At 37.8% G+C, this 23,155-nt stretch overlaps 1 protein-coding gene across 1 annotated transcript in view; it reads right to left on the bottom strand.

The window, feature by feature from the left end:
- Positions 1-19,837, bottom strand: part of HDAC2 (histone deacetylase 2) — a 31,245-nt gene extending 11,408 nt beyond the window's left edge. The window contains exons 1-6 of the mRNA XM_007452591.1: positions 19,490-19,837; positions 9,138-9,250; positions 7,903-8,020; positions 5,912-5,986; positions 5,304-5,442; positions 3,162-3,303 (exon numbers count right to left, since the gene is read on the bottom strand). Of these exons, the coding sequence (XP_007452653.1) occupies positions 3,162-3,303; positions 5,304-5,442; positions 5,912-5,986; positions 7,903-8,020; positions 9,138-9,250; positions 19,490-19,541 (639 nt within the window). The 5' untranslated portion in view covers positions 19,542-19,837. The remainder of the gene's footprint in view (positions 1-3,161; positions 3,304-5,303; positions 5,443-5,911; positions 5,987-7,902; positions 8,021-9,137; positions 9,251-19,489) is intronic.
- Positions 19,838-23,155: the final 3,318 nt, after the last annotated feature.

The following is a 23,155-nucleotide window of genomic DNA, read 5'->3' as shown; positions in this document are numbered from 1 at the left end:
ACACACACACACACACACACACACACACACACACACACACACACACTTACTTAAAATATACATACATGTACTATATGCTTATTTATTTGTATATGTTATGCATGTGTATATCTATGTATGTGTATGTTCATGCAGATATATACACACATAAACAGTTGACCTCTGAACAACACCAGGGTTAGGGGTACGGACCCCCGTATAGTTGAAAACCTGAATTTAACTTTACAGTCTGTCCTCCATCTCCATGATTCTGCAACTGCAGATCAACCAACTGTGAGTTGTTTAGTACTGCAGTGATTATTTATTGAAAAAAATCTACATAGAAGTTCAAACCTGTGTTGTCCAAGGGTCAACTGTATATTGCTAGAAGATATGGCTGAGACATTTCTACAAAACAGTGCTTCAACTACAACATCAAAGGATTGGGGGTAACTGATTCTTACATGTTTTAAATTACAGTTGACCCTTAAACAACAGGGTTTGAATTGTGGGTCCACTTACATGCAGATTTTTTTTCAATAATGTATTGGAAAATTTTTCTGGAGATTTGCAACAACCTGAAAAAACTTGCACATGACTGCAGTCTGGAAATATTTTTAAAAATTAAGAAAAAGGTATGTTATGAATGCATAAAATACATGTAGATATACATATACAGAATATGTTAACTGACTTTATATTATGACGAAGGCTATTAGTATTTATGCTTTTTGGGAGTCAGAGTCATATGCAGATTTTCAGCTGCACAGAAGTCAGCGCCCCGACCCTCTCATTCTTCAAGGGTCAACTGTATAATGTCTCAATATATATGAATCTTTAGAATTACTAATACAAATACATGTTCTTCCCTTATCTCTCATGGAACGATCTCAGCTTGAATCCATTTTTTTAAAAAGCATAGCTTACCCTTCAATATTAGAGTTATTATGATCCAACTTTCAATGAAAAAGCATGAAATTACACACTCACTCCTACAATTTTTCTTAAAGAATCTAAATTTTTATATAACTAAATACAAACTATACACATGTGGACAAACTTAAAGAACCGTAAACCCCTAGACTTCTGCACTAAAAACACAGTTGGGGGGCTTCCCTGGTGGCGCAGTGGTTGAGAGCCCGCCTGCTGATGCAGGGGACACGGGTTCGTGCCCCGGTCCAGGAAGATCCCACATGCGCGGAGCGGCTGGGCCCGTGAGCCATGGCCGCTGAGCCTGCGCGTCCAGAGCCTGTGCTCCGCAACAGGAGAGGCCACAACAGTGAGAGGCCCGCGTACCACAAAAAAAAAAAAAAAAAAAAACACAGTTGGAATACATGTTGACACTAAGATTTCACAGTACAGAAAGTTGGTCAGCACTTCTCACTCTAGCTAAAGGCTGGTAACTCAGAACTGTGGCCTTTGTTGGACCAAGTTTTATACCTTCCATTTCTTATTCCACAACTACTACTTTATCACACCTTTGGGGTTTTTTTTCCACCTAGACTATTGATCTAATAAATGCAAGCATAGTTCTAACAACAATCTAAGCTTAGAGTAGCCTTCTTTTCTGATTTACAATGAATTGTCAGGTAGAAAAGGTAATGTTTATTAAGTTATACTCCAGCTTCACGAAAGTCCAAATACAACTACACATATAATGAAGCAGTTGATTTTAGTTTCCTAAATTTGGGGGACACCTTTATAATATGCAAAAGGAAAAAATTTTGACATTTTATACAGGGAGTATAAAATCCTAAGAGAAGAGATATTGAAAGTCATTCTCAATCTTTTTAAAACACATATTCTCCAATATTTTCTAACAACTTCAAGTACACTGTCAGAAATTAAAGCAGAGGCTTCCATTTGCTATTTCTGGGATTATTAGAATTGTATTGCAAAGACACCATCTTTCTTTAAGCTTAAAGCTGGAAAGCTTTTGCTTAATTTCTACCAGAGTGCAATGGTTATACACAAACAAATTCTACTGGTTTAGAACAGTGGTTCTCAAACTTTAGCGTGCAGAAAAGAATCATCCAGAGTTCCTAAAGTCTGATAATATGTGCTTCTAAGTTCTCAGGTGATAGTGATTCTGCTAGTTTAAGGTCAATCTTTGGGAACCACTGGTCTGTAAGATAAGACCAAGTGGGGAAAGTCACTGAATGAGCTAACATGGCAAGAAAGAAGTGCAAATATAAATTATTTTAAAAGCCACATAATTTAAACTGAAATAAATGAAACAAATGACCTCTTACCCATTTATAAAGAAAGGTTTCACCATCTGAATTCTTACTGAAAAAGCACAACACCTTGTGATCAAATAATTAAGTCATACATTTGAAGACTAATTTAAGGTCACTCTAAACTTTTGGTTGTTACACTATAAAGACATACCACAGATCTGAAAAACAACCTTAACAAAACAGCTTAGAACCAATGTTGAATGCCATGCCAAAAGAAATCTCCCATATAATACAGCTAAACTAAAAACAGCTGTTTAAATTTCAGAATAAACTTCAACATGTTTGTAGTTTGGTTAAAAAAACCAAATCTCTAGTACAGCAAAAAAAAAAACCCACAAAAAAACACAAAACAACTTCAAGAGCACCAAATGAAAGAAGATAACAGAAATATAGAAATAAATGCACTTAATGTAATAGGCAGGCAGGATAAGCTATGATATTCTTTCTCTCCCCAAGGCGGGGGGGTGGGGGGGAGAATATATGTACATTACAAATTTCAGAAGCTTAAAGAAAAAAAGGGATTAAAATTAGACCAATTAAATAAAGACCAGTCATAAAAGGAGGGCAGTACAAGAACCTTAAAAAGACTCAATTATTTTATTCCACCAATCTTTATATTCAACAGCAATACAGGCTACCATCAAGTAAGTTTTGAAGATTCAAACTGAACATCAAGAAAACTGCTTCATGCTTTGTGGATGTTCAAAAATATTTATTCAACCAAAGAAAAAAGCTCAGCAAAAGAAAGGCCCTTTAAGTTCTCGCTGAATGTTTGCTTGTAGTCAGCAAAAGTGAATCCCAACAAATGTTGTAGCATATAAAATGATTAATCCTTCATACAAGATTCAAATTAATGACTCAGAAAAACATTAGTTCAGGTGTAAGATTACTAACCTCCTAGGTTAATCTCATAATATTTATTCAGACAGAATTCAGTCTTACCCTCAAGTCTCCTGTTCCAGGAAAGTATTCCCCATATTTATGGAATGATACAGTCATTACACGATCTGTTGTATAGAAAGCTTCTTCAACACCATCACCATGATGGATATCAATATCAATATATAAGACTCTCTGATGATACCTGAAAACAAAACCTTAAGTAAGTTTTCAAAAAGGTTTTAAGATGGGAAAAACCACCATGGATTCAGGAAACCTATTTTTGAGCTCCTGCATTCCAGAATGTTTAATCCCCCTTTCTTTACTTCCAGCCTAAGACACCATTCACAGAGACCATCCTGAAGTTACAGTTTGAGCCTCAGACCTTTATATCTTCCCTTTACACCCAATCTAGGTGAGAAAATGTATTTACTCTGTGAAATCTGCCCTATTCTGCTTTAAAAACATAGTATATGTTTCTGTACATTAATAACTGAAGATTATACCTTACTTAAGATTGTTACTTTAAAACATCTCTCTAGCATATCTTTAGTATTATAAAATAGGGTTTGCCAATCCATGGTCCATAGTCCAAATTTGGACAATGGCCTCTTTTTGTATAGCCTTTGAGATAAAAATAGTTTTTAACATTTTTAAATGGCTGAAAAATACAATCAAAATAATAATTTCGTGATATGTGACAATTAAATGAAATTCAAATTTCAATGTCCATAAGTAAAGTGTTACTGAAACATGGCCATGCTCATTTGTTCACGTATTGTCTATGGCTTCTTTTTTATTTCAACTGAATGCTTGTGACAGAAACCACAAGTGGTTTTCTCATCCCTTCACAGTGCTGCTTGGAGAACTACAAATCGCAGTAAAATTCGAATGCATTTTAAGAGCCACATGTATCACCATACTGGACATCTTACAACCAGTGCATACCCATGTCAAAACAAGAAAAAAGGAAAGTGAATTTCATATATCATCCTTTCAAGGCACAATGAAGTGAGGATTATTATGGAATTAGATGGTAGAGCACTGTGTTTATTTTACAATAATACCACAGCCATGTTAAAAGAATACAATACAGGCTGACATTACCGACTAAGCACTCACAAGAATATCCTCAACTCGCAGGAAAGCAACATTCAGAAACTTGGAAAATAAAAACCAAAATGTCTCATCATAGACTTTCTTAAAAAAAGAAAAAAAAAAAGTGTAAACAAAGTTAAGTGTCTGAGTGGCTCATAAGCTGTTTCCAATAGTCAATTAATTAAATCAAGTTTGCACTAGTTGAAGAAGTGTGTCCAGAGAAACTACATTAAACCTGTTAAGACTGTTAGCATGCAGGCAAGAAATGCTGCTCAGAGATGAAGATACAGCAACCAACATCAACAGTGAATTAAAAAACAAGGCAAATGATTTCAAGGGGTTTTGCTTGGCTCTCAATTAGTCAATTGACAGAGATCAGTTGTTTATTGAAGGAGTCAATACCTAATTTTAAGTAACTGAAAAATTAGCCTTTATAAATAGTATGCATGGAATAACTTCAGGCAAGAACATTTTCAAAGTTAAGAAAACACCAATTTGTTACAATCTGAAGCAGAATCTGCTAAGATGTGTTATAACTAATGAGGGTAAAAAATCTACCTTTGTAAATCTCCAAAATCACAAATACCGCTATAGATATTGCTCTCAAACTGCAGTCAAGAATAACTTTAACTCCTGTAGCAACTTAGATAATTATATCCATTAGCACAAAACCCCATTCTATGTGGAAGCTAGGCAGTTAGCTGGTCTCATTCAATAGGTAAACAAATTTCCTTTAACATAGGTTTCAAATTTTTGCCTTCAAAAGTTAAAACTTACAAAATGTTAGAACATAAACTTCTTGGGTCATGTCATTTTTCATTAACTAAAACTATACCTCCAATCTAAATTGTCAAACTACTTCTAATACTTTTTAGAAAGGTACTTAATGGAGCCTCAAACATTGATATGTACTTCTCATTCTTAATAATCCAAGGACTGGGCAAATTTCCTGTATTTTTACAATGGTTTGGAATGAATCCACAGATGATGATTCACCATTAACTATTTTCAACCCACTGTTCACTTTTATTTTTTTAAGCCATAGATTTTTATTGTTTTAAATAAAACACTTTTTCATAGGAAAAACATCAACACAAATTAACTTACTTTAGTAATTCAAGGATGGCAAGCACAATATCATTAACATAACAGAATCCTGATGCTTCTGATTTCTTAGCATGATGTAATCCTCCAGCCCAGTTAACAGCCATATCAGTTTGTTGTCGGTTTAACTTCACAGCCCCAGCTAACAAACAAGACAGGGGAGACTTTTAAATGTTTAAGATAAAAAATTAGTATAACTAGACAAAAGCCCTAGTGGAAAGAGTATGCCATGCATAAGCAAATAAGCAAAAGAGTATAAAACCATAAAAGGATCATTATCAAGGGCACTAACAGTTTCTCCTTAGATAACTATTTTCCTATAGTTGTGATCCGATTAAATAAGAGCACATAGATGGAAAGGAGTAGTGACAATGGTAGCTAGAAGAAGTCTCTAAGTGATAATGCAACTGAAGTAAAAAATTGAAAATTAAAAAAAAAAAGTTTGAGACATTAAGATCCCAAAACATGGAGGTGGGCCCAGCTAAAGAAAACTGTAGTCTGCTAAACACACTTTTTGTTATTAAAATCCACCACTATTAAAACTTGTTCTAAGCAAATATACATACCAAGTTTAAATCAACTTTCAAATTTGACCAAATCAGGACACTTACCAACTGAACCACCAGTTGAAAGCTGACAAAACTCAAAGAGCCCATCAAACACTGGACAATCCTCTCCAACATTAACTGTGGAAGATGGATTTCATTAATTTCAATTCATTCTGTGAATTAATGAAAGCCTTTTCTTACAAAAACTATTTCCTACAAATAACGTTTGTTTGATGCAATCATAAAACATACACAGCACAGCAGTAATCTAAAGTTTGCAATTTTATCCAAGGCAGTTAAAGTGTTATATGTGAAATACCACCACCAATTCTTAACATGATTATTTGTGGAATATGTCTGCTTTATTAACAAGAAATCAGTAGCTATCAAAATATAAAAGGTATTTGGTGTTATTTAATTAAAACATGGGCTTAAATTTTCCAGGCATTTCTCCTTAAATATACAACAGTAAATTAATCAAAATTCTAAAAACTTTAAATAAGTAACTTCAGTTGCTTTATGATTTACATTCTTTAAAACTCCTTAAGTACACAGAACATCCAAAACTTTGAAATGTATTTTAGTGATTACCAAAAAGATATAACAGTTGGTTCCCTACGTCCATGGTTAGCATTGATCTTGAAAGATGGTAAGAATTAACTAAGCTCATGACAGCCAAGATACAGAATATTTAAGGCACAAGGAGACAACACATGCAGATATACCACACATCACAACATATTTAGTTCCTTAGTATTGAATGAAAGAGGAACTAAGTATGTCGTGACGCATATAACCCATTCTCAGTTTCTCCTCATCCCTTAATTTATATCCTCTTCAAAAAAAGTGTCATTATTTTATGTAGCTTTGCACATCCTTAATTTATTGACACTATAATGAATAAATTTTAGCTTCCTGCTATTGAGATATGATCACAATCTTAATACAATTCAGTATTATGTAAATTTTAAACCAATCCTGTTAATTCATTTACCTTAGGGCTACCCATGACTTAATCTAAGCCTGAATCCCCACTGAAAAAACAAGGACAAATAATATCTATTTATATTAACAGCATTTTATTGAATCAAATGAGATAATCTATGGTAGAAATGTACATGAAGTTCTATGAATTTATGAGATGTCTAGCAACTACACTTAATTTAGTATTATTGAAACTGTTCTTTTTTTTAAAAAATCATTACTGAAGTCCATCAATAAAAACATCGATGAGAATGAATTCCAGTATCAAGCTTTAAAAGACACTGTTCCAGTCATTTTAGAATGACATTTTGCATTCCATCTTCAAGCCAACCAATCTCTAATAATAAAATATCTTTTATCTGCAAAAGAGCACACTATGTAGAAGAGAATCAAAAGCTTCACTAATACAACAAAGGGAAGTACAAATTATATGTACAACTGTCCCTTGGTATCCACAAGGGAGTGGTTCCAAGACCCTGAGGATACCAAAATCTGGGGATGCTCAAATCCCTTATATACTATTTGCATACAACCCATGGAACAACCTCCCATGTATTTACATCAGCTCTAGATTACTTACAATACCTAATACAATGTAAGCATGTAGTTGTAAATTCAATGTAAACAGTTGCCTACAGGAGGCAAATTCAGTTTTGTTTTTTGGAACTCTCTGGAATAGTCCAGATTAACTAAAGCACCCAAACAGAAGACAAGAGGCATACACACCAAGCTAAGGCCAAAGTACAATCATTTTTTTTTTTAAAGCAGGGGAGTGAGGTCTCCCTACCAATATCCATTATCCCAAAGTTAACAAGGAACCAAAACAAAACGCAAAGAAGATCCAAATAGCCCTTTGGCAGTTTGGCAGACCAATAAGCTTCAAGTAGGTTTTTTGTGTTTTTTTTTAAAGTAGCTTTAGTATTGTTACACGGACTTTTTAAATCAGTAAATAATTAAAACAATATTTTAGATCAGGAAAATACCTAGATTTGGATAACTAATTACAAGCTTCTAAAAGTACTCATTTATATTTATCACTACTAATATATACTTTTAACACAGAAACGTACATCTCTGCATCTGCTTACTATACTCGGACATGTTATCTGGTCTTATTGAACGTAGAAATTTGATGTACTCATCGCTGTGGTATTTTGTCATTTCTTCAGCAGTGGCTTTATGGGGCCTCTGTAAAGAAAAATAAATGTCAGAATTGTGGAATTACAACTGGTTACATCAGGGTTACCAAACACAAAGTATACCATTTCCCCTAACAATACTCTCAAAAGAACTAGGTCTGCCAGAACAAAATAGATAAATTCCAAAGCAAATCCAAATTTATACATGTGTGTTTTAGAAAATAGAAATCAAATCCAAAGATAATTCACATTCCTTTAAAAAGGATTAGGCACGCCTAACACCAACTATGAATTAATCACTCCTTTTATTTTAGTGGAAATAGGTTAACCCTTCTAAAGACTAATCCACGTTCATAAACTCTACTTTCTCTTATTTTCTATCACAAACCTCCTGCTCTATATCCAGTAATTTCATCAATGACCAAAAAGCTTCAGGAAGGATGAATGAGACTCATTCAGGTAGAATGAGATTCATTCTCTATTAGTTGATGATCTCTCTTCCTTTTCCTTTGACTATCCAAATCATCCTTGTTCCTAGGATCTTTTCATTTATGACACACTTCTGCCACAAGGCTTCCTGACTGAAAGTCTTATCCAGCTCCTCTTCTCTAAATGTCTATAATCTGAAACAAAGAAGCTCACATATATTATCCAACATTGTTAACTGCTTCAAGTCTTTCTTTTCTCCCCAAGTGGATAAGAATTGTTGCATCTTATATCTGTTTATCTATACTCCCACGTCTTCTACAAAATAGACACTTTGCTTGCTCACTGATACAGTCTTCCTACATGCCAACAAATATTGGTAGGATTAATTTTCTGCATAATTCTTTTGTAACAGTCCCAGGTCAACTCTTCAGCAGCAGACAGGTCAATAATTATCATAACAAAAATATTTAGTATGCTAAATTGAGTTGGTCTCCAGTTATGTGAAAACCTGGGGAAGGGAAACTTTTTTAAAATGGTTGAAGGAATAGGGGAAAAAAAAGAGGCCACAGCTCCCACACTCTCAAGTTTTCTCTGAAGAATAAAACAAAAAGAGGAGTTTCTGTTTTCTTCCACACCTTTTCATCTGCTAAATGCCCTCCAACTTTGAAAACAAAGTTTCAAAGTAGTGGTTTAAACAAACAAACAAACAGTGAATATTTACCGAAAGGTATACTCACGTATATTTCCATTTTTCTATACAAGCCATAATTTAGCAGCAAGTTATGGGTCATGCGGATCCTATGAGGTTTCATGGGATGACCCTGTCCGTAATAATAATTTCCAATATCACCTAAAAGAGGAAAGAGACAAAATGAACAATACAGACAAGAGAATCTTCATTAACTATTAAAATTTATGTGTCCACCATTAGACAACATTTATCACCTAAATAAGCTTTATTTGAAATCTTAAATAATAATTTTAGATTTTGCAACTTTCAAACTGTATTAGAAAACCAAGATCCTACGCACACTTTTACATACTGATGACTCCATCAATACATTTTGTTTGTTCAAAGATTAAGGCAAGCAAGCTTTTCTGATTTTTAGTTTACTGAACTTTCTTATTTAGGATTAGCCCAAATAAAATACTCTTTACTCACTTACAAAAGTTTTTGTTCCTTAGAGTGATACTTGCTTTTAGTATTTACTGGCAAATTTAGGTGCTTAAGGTACATTCTCTGAGTTTCACCAGTATGACTTAAAAATTTTACAGCAAATATTGCTTCTTGGATGATTCACTGGCATGCCAAAAATCCTTTATAGTTGGTATTATCGTGGCTACAGTGTTTTATATATCCATATCACAGTCAATAAAAATTTTGGTAACTGAAATTTGGATCCTAAATAAAGTTTTGCTATGATGGCATACTCATTACATTTTTCAAGGTAATAAGGATATTTTTTCTCATTCTTCACAATTAAAAAGTTATAATTCCTAACCTATCTTTTTACGATATATTACATCCCAAGGTCTTAAAACTGACACATAAGATTTACTTTAAATAAAATAACACCAGGGCTTCCCTGGTGGCGCAGTGGTTGAGAGTCCGCCTGCCGATGCAGGGGACACGGGTTCGTGCCGCGGTCCGGGAAGATCCCACATGCCGCGGAGCAGCTGGGCCCGTGAGCCATGGCTGCTGAGCCTGCACGTCCGGAGCCTGTGCTCCGCAACGGGAGAGGCCACAACAGTGAGAGGCCCACGTACCACAAAAAAAGAAATAAATAAACAAAATAAAAACACCAAAATCCCAGATTTCTGTCTACCAAATTTCAACAAAATTAATACTTTTAGGTAAAAATCCAGTGTTTCTATAATAAAAAGTGTTAAGGATGCCACTTAAATATATACCATTTTTCTAATGTAATGGGTAATTTTTACAACAGTCTTTATTAAAAATTACCTTCAGTACTAATTCTAGTTTTTAAATAATCAATTCTAAAATTTTGTTAGGATAGCCAAGCTGATTTTAGTGGTTTGAAGTTAATCATTTAAACATGGGTTCATATAATAAAAACTAGGGATAAAAAATGCCATTTACTCCCCTTCTAGATCAAAAAGTCTTTCAAAATCCTGCCTAAATACACACCTTTTTTTGTTTGTTTAATGAAAACTAAGAATTCAAAACCTTTTGCTTCTCTCTTCCATATTTTTGATAACAGTCCAGGATGAACATTCACTTTTATAACATACCCGTTTCTAATACTACTACTAATTGATTTTGTTGGTACCGCACCTCTAATCTACTTAACTCTTCATTTTCAACACAAGCTCTCTTCTGAAACCAATTCACATATACACATGGTCATTTAAAAGGAAAGTAACCTTTCTTAATCTGTACCAACAGTAAAGCTAAGACAATACAGACAAGTAGCAAAGCAGAGCTATGGGGACACTCCTCTGCATTTATCACAATTCAGTCTATGAATGCAGGAAACAAACTACCTCCCAAGCTATAAAGCTCAGCTCTACATCATGGTAGTACACATAAAGTTCCTTGAAAGCAGCCTGGTCTCAATGAATTCTTAGATGTAGAAAGCCCACTAGAGACACGAAGCATCATTGAGCTAAGGTTAATGCAAGGAAGGTATTTCTAAGTTGCCATCACTACCAAAGGAGATAACGAGAGTAAGAATAAAGAAACTAATCTTCACATAACTTCCATATGCCCCTGTGTAAGAATTAGCAAGATGAAATGTCTCTAATATCTACCATTACCTTAAGATCAAATACTCTAGTTATGTACATACTGAGAATCCAGTGAAAAGTAATCACTAATCTAATAATGGGAAAGACCACAATAATCTATAGAAGGAAGTACAGCTGCAATTTCTCAGCAAGAGTGCTTGATAAAAAAAGATGTTAGCAATAATTAACATTTATTGACAGCTTACTAGAAGGCACTATTCTAAGCACTTCATGTGTATTATCTGTTAATCTTCTCAACAACCCTATGATGTAGGTATTATTACTACTTTCCTATTTTATAATAGTGAAGATGGATGAGATGCAGACGAGTCAGGTGATATTGTCAAAGTCACATAGCTAGCAATAGAGGAGCTAGATTCAAACTCAGGCAAGGCAACTCTGCCAATCTTCTTAAGTAGTAGCTACTGGGAAAGCAACGGCACTTACAGAACCTAGAAAGAAATGGTAGGGAGAAGCCTGACAAAAAAAGGACATAATACAGAATACAAACATTTTAATAAAGACCTAAGATCTTTGTTGGGCTTCCCTGGTGGCACAGTGGTTAAGAATCTGCCCGCCAATGCAGGGCACACGGGTTCGATCCCCGGTCTGGGAAGATCCCACATGCCGCTCAACAACCAAGCCCATGCGCCACAACTACTAAGCCTGCGTGCCCCAACTACCAAGCCTGCGTGCCACAACTACTGAAGCCCGTGCACCTAGAGCCTATGCTCTTTAACAAGAGAAGCCACCGCAATGAGAAGCCCGCGTGCACACTGCAAGGAAGAGTAGCCCCCCATCTCTGCAAATAGAGAAAGCCCACGCGCAGCAACAAAGACCCAATGCAGACAAAAATTAATTATTTTTTTAAAAAAAGAAGAATATGCAAACTACTTGAATGACACATGTCCACAAGGGCAGCCAAGCTACAGATAACTGCTACTTGGCTTATGAAGAATTCTTCCAAAATGTAAGGGGGGGTCTAAAAGAACCATCCCCAGCTTTTTTCCTGCTTAATCCCCTATCACAAAATTCTCTACGTGGGTGCTTTGCAGCCATCCACTTTTTCATAAAGATAAAATATGGCTTTTCTTAGTTTTAAAAACCTATGGATTTCATTCATCTGATTTAAATGGTCAGTAATGTAATTTGGGCATTTAAAATGTTACCCTGATTTATCAAAATACTTTAAAATGCTTTACCAATGAAATAAGTAACCAGGAAAATTAGCTCAAAGTGGTTCCTCGAATACAACCAACTTTGTCAATGTGAAGTAATTACCAAAAAGATTTAGTTATCTGCAAAATTTTCAAAACTGCTCACTCTTCAAGAAGCTATCAGAAGAGAAGTGGCTAAAGTCTACAATCTCTTTTATCTCAAGTCCTCTAAAGTCCTTGAGACTAGATACATTTCAGACTTTTTCAGATTTTATAAATGTAAAATGATAAATCTGCCAGATATTATGTGATAACCTGGAGACTGGGCAGCATTCTGTAATCAAACATTAATATTTCTGCAGCAAAAATGTACGAATATTCAGAATAAGAGGAATAAAGACGATAAACATTAATTCAGGTTAAGCTTTTGATTCCAAATGAGTTACAAAATTTTTTTTCACCTTTCAGATAATTTTGGACTTCAGGACTATGAAATATAAAATATACCCCTGAAGAAAAGCTGACTAAAAAATGATTCAGGAAAAAACAGAGAGCTACTGTATTATTTTTGTCTTCCACAGACTACTTAGTCCACTAGCGGCTTTAACACACTGGCCACTTCTTGAAACATTCACTCTTGGCTTCCACAATACCACGTTTCTGGACTTTACTACCACCCCACAGCCACTCCTCCACCAACCTTGAAATATCAGGGGTTTCTCAAGTTCACTCATTCACTAAACAGACCAAGAGCCTACCGTGTGCCAGGCAGGTGCTTGGGTAAGTCAGTGAATCAAGAGTGCTGCCCTAAATCCTCTTCTCTCAGGAATAAGCCACCTAACTGCTCAACTCAGAAATTTAGGAGCCACCCTTTATTCAGTCATCACAAAGCCCCAAGTCCATTTCCAATCTATCAACAAGTTCTATAGGTTTTACTCCCAAAACCTCTCTTAAATATGTCCATGTCTATCAGTTGCAATTATTATCTTGTACGTGGACCAATATATACTCAATTCTTGCTTTCACTGTTCACATTCTATTACTCTTTACCATTCTTTCTCCACTTTCCAGAGTTCTCTCTACTTAAGAAACCTTCAATGGCTTTCTGCTTCCTGAATATTCAAGTCCAAATCTCTTACCACAAAGTCTTGTGTGGTCTGGCCCTTTACTACTTGGCCTGGCACCCTACAGTTCCCCCATGTCTTCCTCTTGGCTTCCTTTCTGTTAAGTGTACCAGGTTATTTCTAACTATCCAGCTTTTGAAGTCTGCAATGTCTTATGTAGGAAAACTCTTTTAAGGAGGCTGGCCCATTCTCTGTCTTCAGGCCTTCCCTTGTCCGATTTACCCTACAAAGGTCCCCTCTCTTACTACCTAACAGTCTTATTTTTTTTCCTCCTTAAAGACATTTTTTAAAAATTTTTTAGATTTTTATTTTACATTGGAGTATAGTTGATTCACAACGCTGTTAGTTTCACATGTACAGCAAAGTGATTCAGTTATACATATACCTATTCTTTTTCAGATTCTTTTCTCACATAGGTTATTACATAGTACTGAGCAGAGTTCCCTGTGCTATACAGTATTATACAGATTAACTATTTTATATATAGTAGTGTGTATATGTTAATCCCAAATTCCTAATTTATCCTCCTCCCTCCCACCTTTCCCCTTTGGTAATAACCATAAATTTGTTTCCTAAGTCTGTGAGTCTTGTTTCTGTTTTGTAAGTTCATTTTCATCATATTTTTAGGTTCCACGTGTAAGTGATATCATATATTTGCCTTTCTCTGTCTGACTTACTTTACTTCATATGATAATCTCTAAGTCCATCCATGTGGCTGCAAATGGCATTATTTCATTCTCTGTTATGGTTGAGTAATCATCTATTGTATGTATGCACCACACCTTTACCCATTCCTCTGTCACTGGAAATCTAGGTTGCTTCCATGTCTTGGCTGTTGTAAACAGTGCTGCAATGAACACTGGGGTACATGTATCCTTTTTTTTTTTTAATCAAGTTATTTATTTAATTTTGGCTGCATTGGGTCTTTGTTGCTGCACACAGGCTTTCTCTAGTTGCGGTGAGCGGGAGCTACTCTTTGTTGTGGTGCGCGGGCTTCTCAATGAGGTGGCTTCTCTTGTTGCAGAGCATGGGCTCTAGGCGTGCAGGCTTCGGTAGTTGTGGCGCACAGGCTTAGTTGCTCCGCGGCACGTGGGATCTTCCCAGACCAGGGCTCGAACCTGTGACCCCTGCATTGGCAGGCAGATTCTTAACCACTGTGCCATCAGGGAAGTCCTGGGGTGCATGTATCTTTTTGAATTAGAGTTTTCTCCAGATATATGACCAGGAGTGGGATTGCTGGATCATACGGTAGCTCTATTTTCAGTTTTTTAAGGAACCTCCACACTGTTCTCCATAGAGGCTGTACCAATTTACATCTCCGCCAACAGTGTGGGAGGGTTCCCTTTTTTCCACACCCTTTCCAGCATTTACTTCTAATATGGTCTTATATTTTCTTCTTAGGACTTCAATCTTTTCTCTACCTGGCACACAGTAGGGACTTTAAGCCCATTTGATATTTCTGAACCCAAAGCTGACTTCACCCTTACACTTGAACTTTTAAATCTTATCTCATCTATGTTTCAGTGCTGTTATTATTCCCTAAGAGATAACTACCCTCCCTCCTCAATTCCAACTGTTTCCTTTAAGGATTTGTCAACACAAGCATTTAAAATTTTTGTTAATGGAAAGACATAATTTCTAATTCTTTTTTTTTTTTTTGGTAGCAGAGAAACCTTTTTTTTTTGTAGCAGTGGCAATAGTTCCACTCTTGGGTCACCAAAGGAAAAAAGAAAAATCTTTTAGGTACCAGATGTAGATCTCTCCTTGGACATTAAAACTAGACAAGGTAGAAAAGGATTAAGTGGTGGACTGAGTCAAACAGAGATACGAATCTATTTTCATGGGGAAAATAAATAAAACGTCACTCATCCTACCTGTCTGTAACTAGAGTGGGTGTAAGAATTAGAGAGAATATTATATGAAAGTGCTCCAGCTATAAAAATATACGGTGCTAATCATTTATTCATCAATAATGTAAAAACTGTTTGTTTGTTTACTTATTTATATTTAGGCTGGTGAAAGTAGGGACATCAGCAAAACAGATTCTGTCCTCATGAAGTTTATATTCTAGTGGGAAGAGAGACAAAAATTAGGTGGTATAATTGATAGGGAGAAAAGCAGTAACAGGGATTAAGGTAATAGGGAAAAGCTTCTCTGAAAAGGTGAAATTTGAAGGAAGTAAATGGTAAAAAAACATCTGGGGGAAGAGAATCCAAGTATATGAAAATCTCAGTCTTATGTTCTACTATGTTTAAATTAATGATGTGCAATTAAAACCATTGGTATTTGTGAACTGCTGCTATAATTCATTCAGCACCCTGATTTGCCTCCAAAGAAAAGGTTACCTATTTTATGGATAATAACGATTTATACTATAGCTAAGAACCCATGCAATTACATTAAAGACTACCTAGCAAAAGGCTTTGGCATCACTGTTATAAGTAAACGTCTAAGGAAATCTGTCAATAGTTGGCTGCCAAGCAGAATTCTTATAATGTGCTACAGTAAACTAGGAATATATTGGGAGACATGATCTTGGTAACTCTTTGTACAGTGTTGAGTACTTTTCTCTGAACCACCTGTCTCCAAATAGTTTGATGTATCCTATCAGAGAAGGGAAAAAAATACAACACAGAGCAATGCATGTAATCATATAAATTATGTATATATACAACCCTATTATATTGTATACACAGTAGAAGACACTAAATGTTAATTGGCCTCAAGCTTAAAAGAAAGTACCTTTAACATTTCTAGATAAAGTATTAATAATGTGAGTATTTAATCAGAGCCTAACAAAGCTTGGTTTGCTAATTACATTTAAGTACAGAATCACATCATTTTATTTTTTATTTTTTTCTCTTTTGGCCACTCTGTGTGGCGGGGCGTGTGGTATTTCATTTCCCCCATCAGGGATAGAACCCGTGCCCCCTGCAGTGGAACCTCAGAGCCCTAACCACCACATTGCCAGGGAATTCCCGGAAGTCACATTATTTTAAAGCCAGAAGGGACCTAACTATATCGTTTACAGATTATTGACAATCTTGCAGTATACACTAGAAGATCAAGATTTAGATATACGTTTTTGGAAATGAGTCATGAGTCAATAGCTGCAATAAGAGAAGTAAAAACTTCTCTTACTTGTCCTCAAAGGTTTAAGAATACTTTATCCATCAGTGCCTGAAGGTTCACTTGAAACCATCATTCCAGTGATCTAAAGGGTATGATACTGAAGACTGTAATGTGTACAGAGAAAAGAACATATATCTTTTAGAAGCCCCTTTCATTTGCTAGACATTATCTCTGTGTCACCAAGAGTAGTCCTAATGGTCCCAGTAAGCCTAAAGGCAGGATTCCTATGGTTACAGAATTTGCTACTTCACTCCTTTCCTCTTTATCTTTCTTCCTTCTACTTCCTTTACTAACAAGTTAAAACCAGCTATTCTAGTCTAATAGATTAAGGCCCTATTATTATTGACACCACACACTCCAAATCCAATCCATGCTGTGTATCTTAGAGTTAGTTCCCTGTGCACAAGCTGCTTTACTTGCATCCTCTTTCCTCACAATTAAAAAAAGAAAAAACGACTATTGCTACCTTTATAAGCTGACAAAATAGGGTTTTTCTGGTGATGAAAATGTAAGCTTTGGAATTAACTATGCACAGCTTAACATACTATCACATACGAAGAATTAGCATAATAATACCCCTTCAATTTAATAACCTCTGCAAAATATTTTAGCCCCACACCCACGAAAAGAACTCAAAGCATATTCCAAATGTAAGCAACTACAAATTCCATTCTAAAAATTAGTCAAGGGAGAGCCACAGACAAAAGACAGATAACCTAACCAGAGATACCCAAACATTCAGTAATACACCTGCTGTTGGCCATCAGATAATGCAGTTGTATGGTCCACTATAAAGTACTTAAGTCACAATCAAAGATTACTCTTCCTATCAAGTCTGCACCCCGCCTTTGGGACCAGTACTTGCTCCCATTTCCTCAACAAAGGCTCATCATAAACAGGCCCAGGAACAAATAGCTGATAAAACTGCAACGTAAGTGTACCTCCTGGTTCTACGGTTCAAGCCTGGTGACAAGAATTTTCATGCAGCTTATTTCATCAGAGCCTATCACCGTCAACAGCAACTAACAGCTCCAGGAAGAGCCTTAGCACCAGTTACCCCAACCTTTTAAAACCTTTCTTCTCTACCCAAAGCCCTGAAAACAACAATCTCTAAACCTCAGAGAAACAATGTTGTTTTAAAAATTAACTTACATACATGGTTATTTACTTTCCAATTTGGTCATGGAATGCAAGACCAGGCCAGTGACCCAAAATATGTGTGAATTCTTAAAGAATTAACTTAAAGAAACGTTAACAATTCACGTTAAAATTAAAATGTACTCCCATCTCCACCCCCCCATGATGGCATAATTTCAAATCAATTTGTATCACACATACATGCAGTTCTCTCAAAAAATATTTTAAAAACATGGCTGTGACTATTTAGCACTAGCTACCAAATATCAAACAATTTAGATTTCTTCTGTAAGACTTTAGATTTTTCCACAAATGACACAAGTGGTTATTTTATATAAATAGGCATTAAAATGATTCATCCTTGCTAACTGAAGAGATATGATATGGCCATTTTAAAATTAAAGTCTGATTTATTCTGACCTAGTCCTGTAAGATCTTTCCACCGCTCTAAGATTTTACGATTTACAATACATTGAATGTAGTAAACACCTTCCAAAATTTGTATCGCTTCTCACAAATCAGATGGACTTTCAGGTCTCTGAACCTAGCTTCTTTGTTAAATTTTAGAATTTCTTCTCCGGAGAGTAACCTACTAGGAACTATTTACCAAGCTAACGTCTTTGTGCAATCTGTAAAAAAGGTAACCGCTCCTTTCATTGTATTTTGACTGGCCCAAGAAACAGGATTCAAGAAGACTTACTGCTCAAATTGCAAATGAGAAGAACCCCTAAAATGAAATTATCTGACTTTTATAATTTACTGTTCCGCGAGCTCAAGCTTTTCTGATTATTTAGCACTTTCTGCACTGCTCCTCAAAGTTTTCCTGCACCAGGGCTCCCATCGCCTAGAAACGGCCTTCGCAAGCCAAATTGCCAAAGCTATCTGTCCCACACCTCCAAAGCACGGTATTTCCTGATCGAACAAAGCAACAAAGAAGTGGGTGGTAACCACCTCTCCGGGAGGCAAGCCAGGACCCATCGAGTCTGATCGACAACACAAGCAGCAACAGCTCTACGATGCCCTACCACCGTCTTATTTCCCGTGAAGCCTGACTACCTCAAACTCGAAAACCCTCATTTTTATTGAGGAAGTGAAGCCTTTTCATTTAAATGCTGAGAAAGTGGCGCTCAAAGCACCCGGCAAACAAAGGAGAGGGATGGAACCCACGCAAAACAGGGGTGTGAGCGCGCCTCAAGGCGCACGTGAGCCCCCACCCTCAAGGGGTACTCTCCAGCACCCACCCGGGTCGAGGGGTCCGGGGAGAGGCCGGCGGCAGAGAAAGGAGAAGACGCTCGGGCCAGCCGGGGACAGAGGGGAGCGGAGGAGGGGAGACGAGGGATGGGGGCTCGAGGGGCGGAGCTCTCGCGGCCGTGGGGCTTTGTGTGGAGTCTGGGCCGGGGTAGCTGTTTTGACCCGGGGGGAGAAATCGGGTGCAGGCGGCCGGAGCAGGGGACCCCAAATCTCCCTCCCACGGAGAGGCGGAGGGAAGAGACACGAGGGAGGGCCGTCTGCTTCGCACCAGCACGAAGCCAGGGTAGGCCGGCGGCGGACGGCACTGCGGGAAGGAGAGGGGCCGGACGGAAAAGTGAGGCGTCCACTTAGCTCCCCGCGGAGGCTGCCAGACAGCGTCGGGTCGCGAATGGGTTAAGATGCGGCCAAACGTCGGTCCCTCCTCCTGACCCCTCAGCACCGGCGACCACTCGCGACGGCTGCCGCAGAGCCAGATGCGGCTCTGGGCCCGGCGCCGCAGCCCTACCCGCCCACCCACCCGCCGGCCGGCCTGCCTCTCACCATCGTAGTAGTAGCAGACTTTCTTCTTGCCGCCTCCCTGACTGTACGCCATGGGCTCCCCGGCCACCGCCGCCTCCGGCTCCTCCTCTGGCTGCTGCTGCTGCCGCCGCGGCTCGGCGGGGAGAGAAGAGGGCTGGGGCGAAGGTGGGGGGGTGGCAGTGCCGCGGGGAAAGGCAGGCCGGAGGGCCGGAGGGAGGACAGGAGGGGAGTGCCGGGAGGGCTCGGTACCGCCCGGCCGAGGGGCCGAGAGCGCGGACCGGGGGCTTGGCAGCGGCGCCAACTCGCGACACTGGGGAGGGGGAGGGGGCAGCCAAACCACCTCCGGAGGCCGAGGGGAGGTGGGGCGCGTCCACTGTGACTCCACGGGGTAGGAGGGGGCACGACTGGAGAAAGAGGCTTCTTCATTTCTGGGGAAGGAGGCCTTCCAATGATGAACAACTTGCGCAGGGCCGCTACAATACAGTCAGAAAACGATTTTTAAAAAGAGTCAGGCTTTAAGTAAAGAGAGTGTGGAGCCAGGTGAACGCTTCACCCCTTCGGATCTTCGCACAGTGGTTGCGCCTATCTTGAGCCTGCGCAGTCGGCGCCTCCCCAACCGTAGCCGGGGCCGCCTAGACCCCCTCCGCGATGTCCCACGCCGCTCCCCTCCCCCACTGTGGCTAAGCTCCCGCGCGGGAGGACCACGTGCTCCGAGCCGGGCGGGGAGAGAGCACTCTCCCACCCCTTCGACCGCATGGAACCCGCCGAGCTGCAGCCCACGACCCCTATACTGGGTCGTCGTGGATTTCATTTATTTTTTCATTTTCTGCTGATAATTGCTCGGAGGTTCTGACCTGTTAAGGGGACCACTGCAGACATTAAGGAGTACCTGGGTTTGAATGGGCATTTATGGAATGCATTTATGTGTTGGATGGGGTTCTGAGTGTTTGCATTTATTATGTATTTCATTGATACCTATTTGTAATAGATAACCTGTTAACTCAGTTGAGACTCCCAACAACGCTGGGATGTAAGTATTACTTCTAGTTCTTCTTTATAAATGCGGAGATTAAGGAACTTGATCCTCTCAAATGTTGATGGTCTGGAGTTTGATTTCAGTCTTTCTCCAAAATCCACACACCCTAGCTACTCCATTATGACTGCTTCTGATAGCTGGGCACTGAAAGATTGGTGCAGAAGTTCAGAGAAAGGACTTTCAAAACTCTTGGTAGTTATAAATACCTTTGTCCCTGTGTTCAACAAGTCAACAAACATCAAGAACCTACCTACTCTAAGCCAGCCACCTTGCAGGTGACTGAGGGGAGGCGGAGGCTGACAGTCCGCTACATAGAACTCTTGTTCCCCTATACCATTTGCCACTTACAGTTTTCCCAAAATACACACTCTCCCTCACCCCCATTAAAAAAAAAAAAAAAAAAAGGCCTTATTGAAGCAGGAATTATTCAGAGCCACTACCAAAATTATCCTCTTTATATTGCTATTTGACTTCAAAATCCTCAAGTAGTTCATACTTAAGGCAGCAATTTTCCTGGACCTCATCCCCAAGTAATTTAGAAAAAGTCCAGGGTAGCCTCCATCGCCCTCTACCTAAGTCTGTATTTTTAGCAAGCACCCCAGGTAACTGATGCAGTTGGTACAGGAACCAGAGTGAGAAACTTTGACTCAGAGGTAAAAATTCCATGGTATTGACTTTAAAAGTTTTACTCTATCAAGTCCAAAATCAAGTTGGTACATTCTGAGAACAGAATAAGATAATTTAGTAGAAACTAATGTTCTTCTCAGAGCCAGCATAGTGGAATCTGAAGTGAGACTTTGTTTACTTCTGGAACACTTCCCTGACTACTCCTTCCCCACCCCGGAGTCTGTTTTTTCGGTCCCTCACTGCCTGGATGTGACTTGTACCCCTCTAGCTCCACACTCACCATGTTGCAGTTGCCTGTAACTTCTCTGAACTTCTCATTAGAACAGAGCATCATGAGAGGAGCGACTGTGTCCGTCTTGCATATAAGTATATGTGTATGCCTATGACTTGGGGCAAGTCACTCGATTGTCTGAATTGCCTTATCTGTAAAATGGGGCAGTATTACTTGGAGAGTAATTCCTCATGTGAATATAGAATACCTCAAATAAGAAAATTAATACAGAATAGTTTTTAAACAATAAAGAACTATGTGAATATAAGGGATTATTAGGATTATTTTTATAACACTAGTAATAATTATTATTGTTGGCATCCACAGCACCTAGCCTTGAACATGTGAAAAGAGCCCGGACATATATTTATATATTTTGACTGGTTGAGGAACTTGTTATATTAATTATTATTTAATAATTTTATTTATTTATTTTTAGTTTTTTAATTGAAATATAGTTGATTTACAATGTTATGTTAGTTTCTGGTGTACAGAAAAGTGATTCAGTTTTATATATATATGTATACTTTTTAAAGTATATATGTGTACCTTTTTATATTCTTTTCCATTATGGCTATTACAGGATATTGAATATAGTCCCCTGTGCTATACAGTAGGACCTTGTTGTTTATTTTATATATAGTAGCTTGTATCTGCTAATTCCAAACTCCTAAATTATCCTTCCCCCCATCCCCTTTCCCCTTTAGTAACCATAAGTTTGTTTGTTTTGTCTGTGAATCTGTTTCTGTTCTGTAAATAAGTCATTTGTATCATATTTTAGATTCCACATATAAGTGATATCATATGGTACTTGTCCTTCTCTTTTGGTTTACTTCACTTGGTACGATAATCTCTAGGTCCATCCATGTTACTTGAAAATAGCATTGTTTCACTCTTTCTTATGGCTGAGTAATATTCCATTGTGTAATAAAAACAAAAAACTTAAAAAACTTTTTAAAGATGGCCATTCTGACCAGTGCGAGGTGATGCCTCATTGTAGTTTTGATTTGCATTTCTCTGATAGTTAACGATGTTGAGCATCTTTTCATGTGCCTGTTGCCCATCTGTATGTCTTTAGAGAAATGTTTATTTAGGTCTTCTGCTCATTTTCTGACTCGGTTGTTTAGTTTTTTGTTCCATTTTTGGTTAGTTTTTAGTTTTTTGCTACTGAGTTGTATGAGCTGTTTGTATATTTTGGAAATTAAGCCCTTGTTGGTTGCATTGTTTGCAAATATTTTCTCCCAGTCCGTGTGTTGTCTTTTCGTTTGGTTTGTTTCCTTTGCTCTGCAAAAGCATATAAGTTTAATTAGATCCCATTTGTTTATTTTTGCTTTTATTTCTGTTGCCTTGGGAGACTAACCTAAGAAAACACTGCTACAATTTATGTCAGAGAATGTTTTGCCTGTGTTCTCTTCTAGGAATTTTATACTATCATATCTTATATTTAAGGCTTTAAGCCATTTGAGTTTATTTTTGTGTATGGTGTGAGGGAGTGTTCTAACTTCCTTGATTTATATGTGGCTGTTGAGCTTTCCCAACACCACTTGCTGAAGAGACTGTCTTTTCTCCATTTTATATTCTTGCCTCCTTTGTCAAAGATTACTCAACTGTAGGTGTGTGAGTTTATTTCTGGGATCTCTGTTCTGTTCCATGGTTGCATATGTCTGTTTTTGTGCCAATACCATGCTGTTTTGATTACTGTAGATTTGTAGTATTGTCTGAAGTCTGGGAGGGTTATGCCTCCAGCTTTATA

The sequence above is a fragment of the Lipotes vexillifer genome, unplaced genomic scaffold (genome assembly GCF_000442215.2).
Source record: "Lipotes vexillifer unplaced genomic scaffold, Lipotes_vexillifer_v1.1 scaffold463, whole genome shotgun sequence".
NCBI classification, from domain to species: domain Eukaryota; kingdom Metazoa; phylum Chordata; class Mammalia; order Artiodactyla; family Lipotidae; genus Lipotes; species Lipotes vexillifer.
Note: the sequence above shows the minus strand (reverse complement) of the source record. Positions and strands in the feature narration are given on the sequence as shown.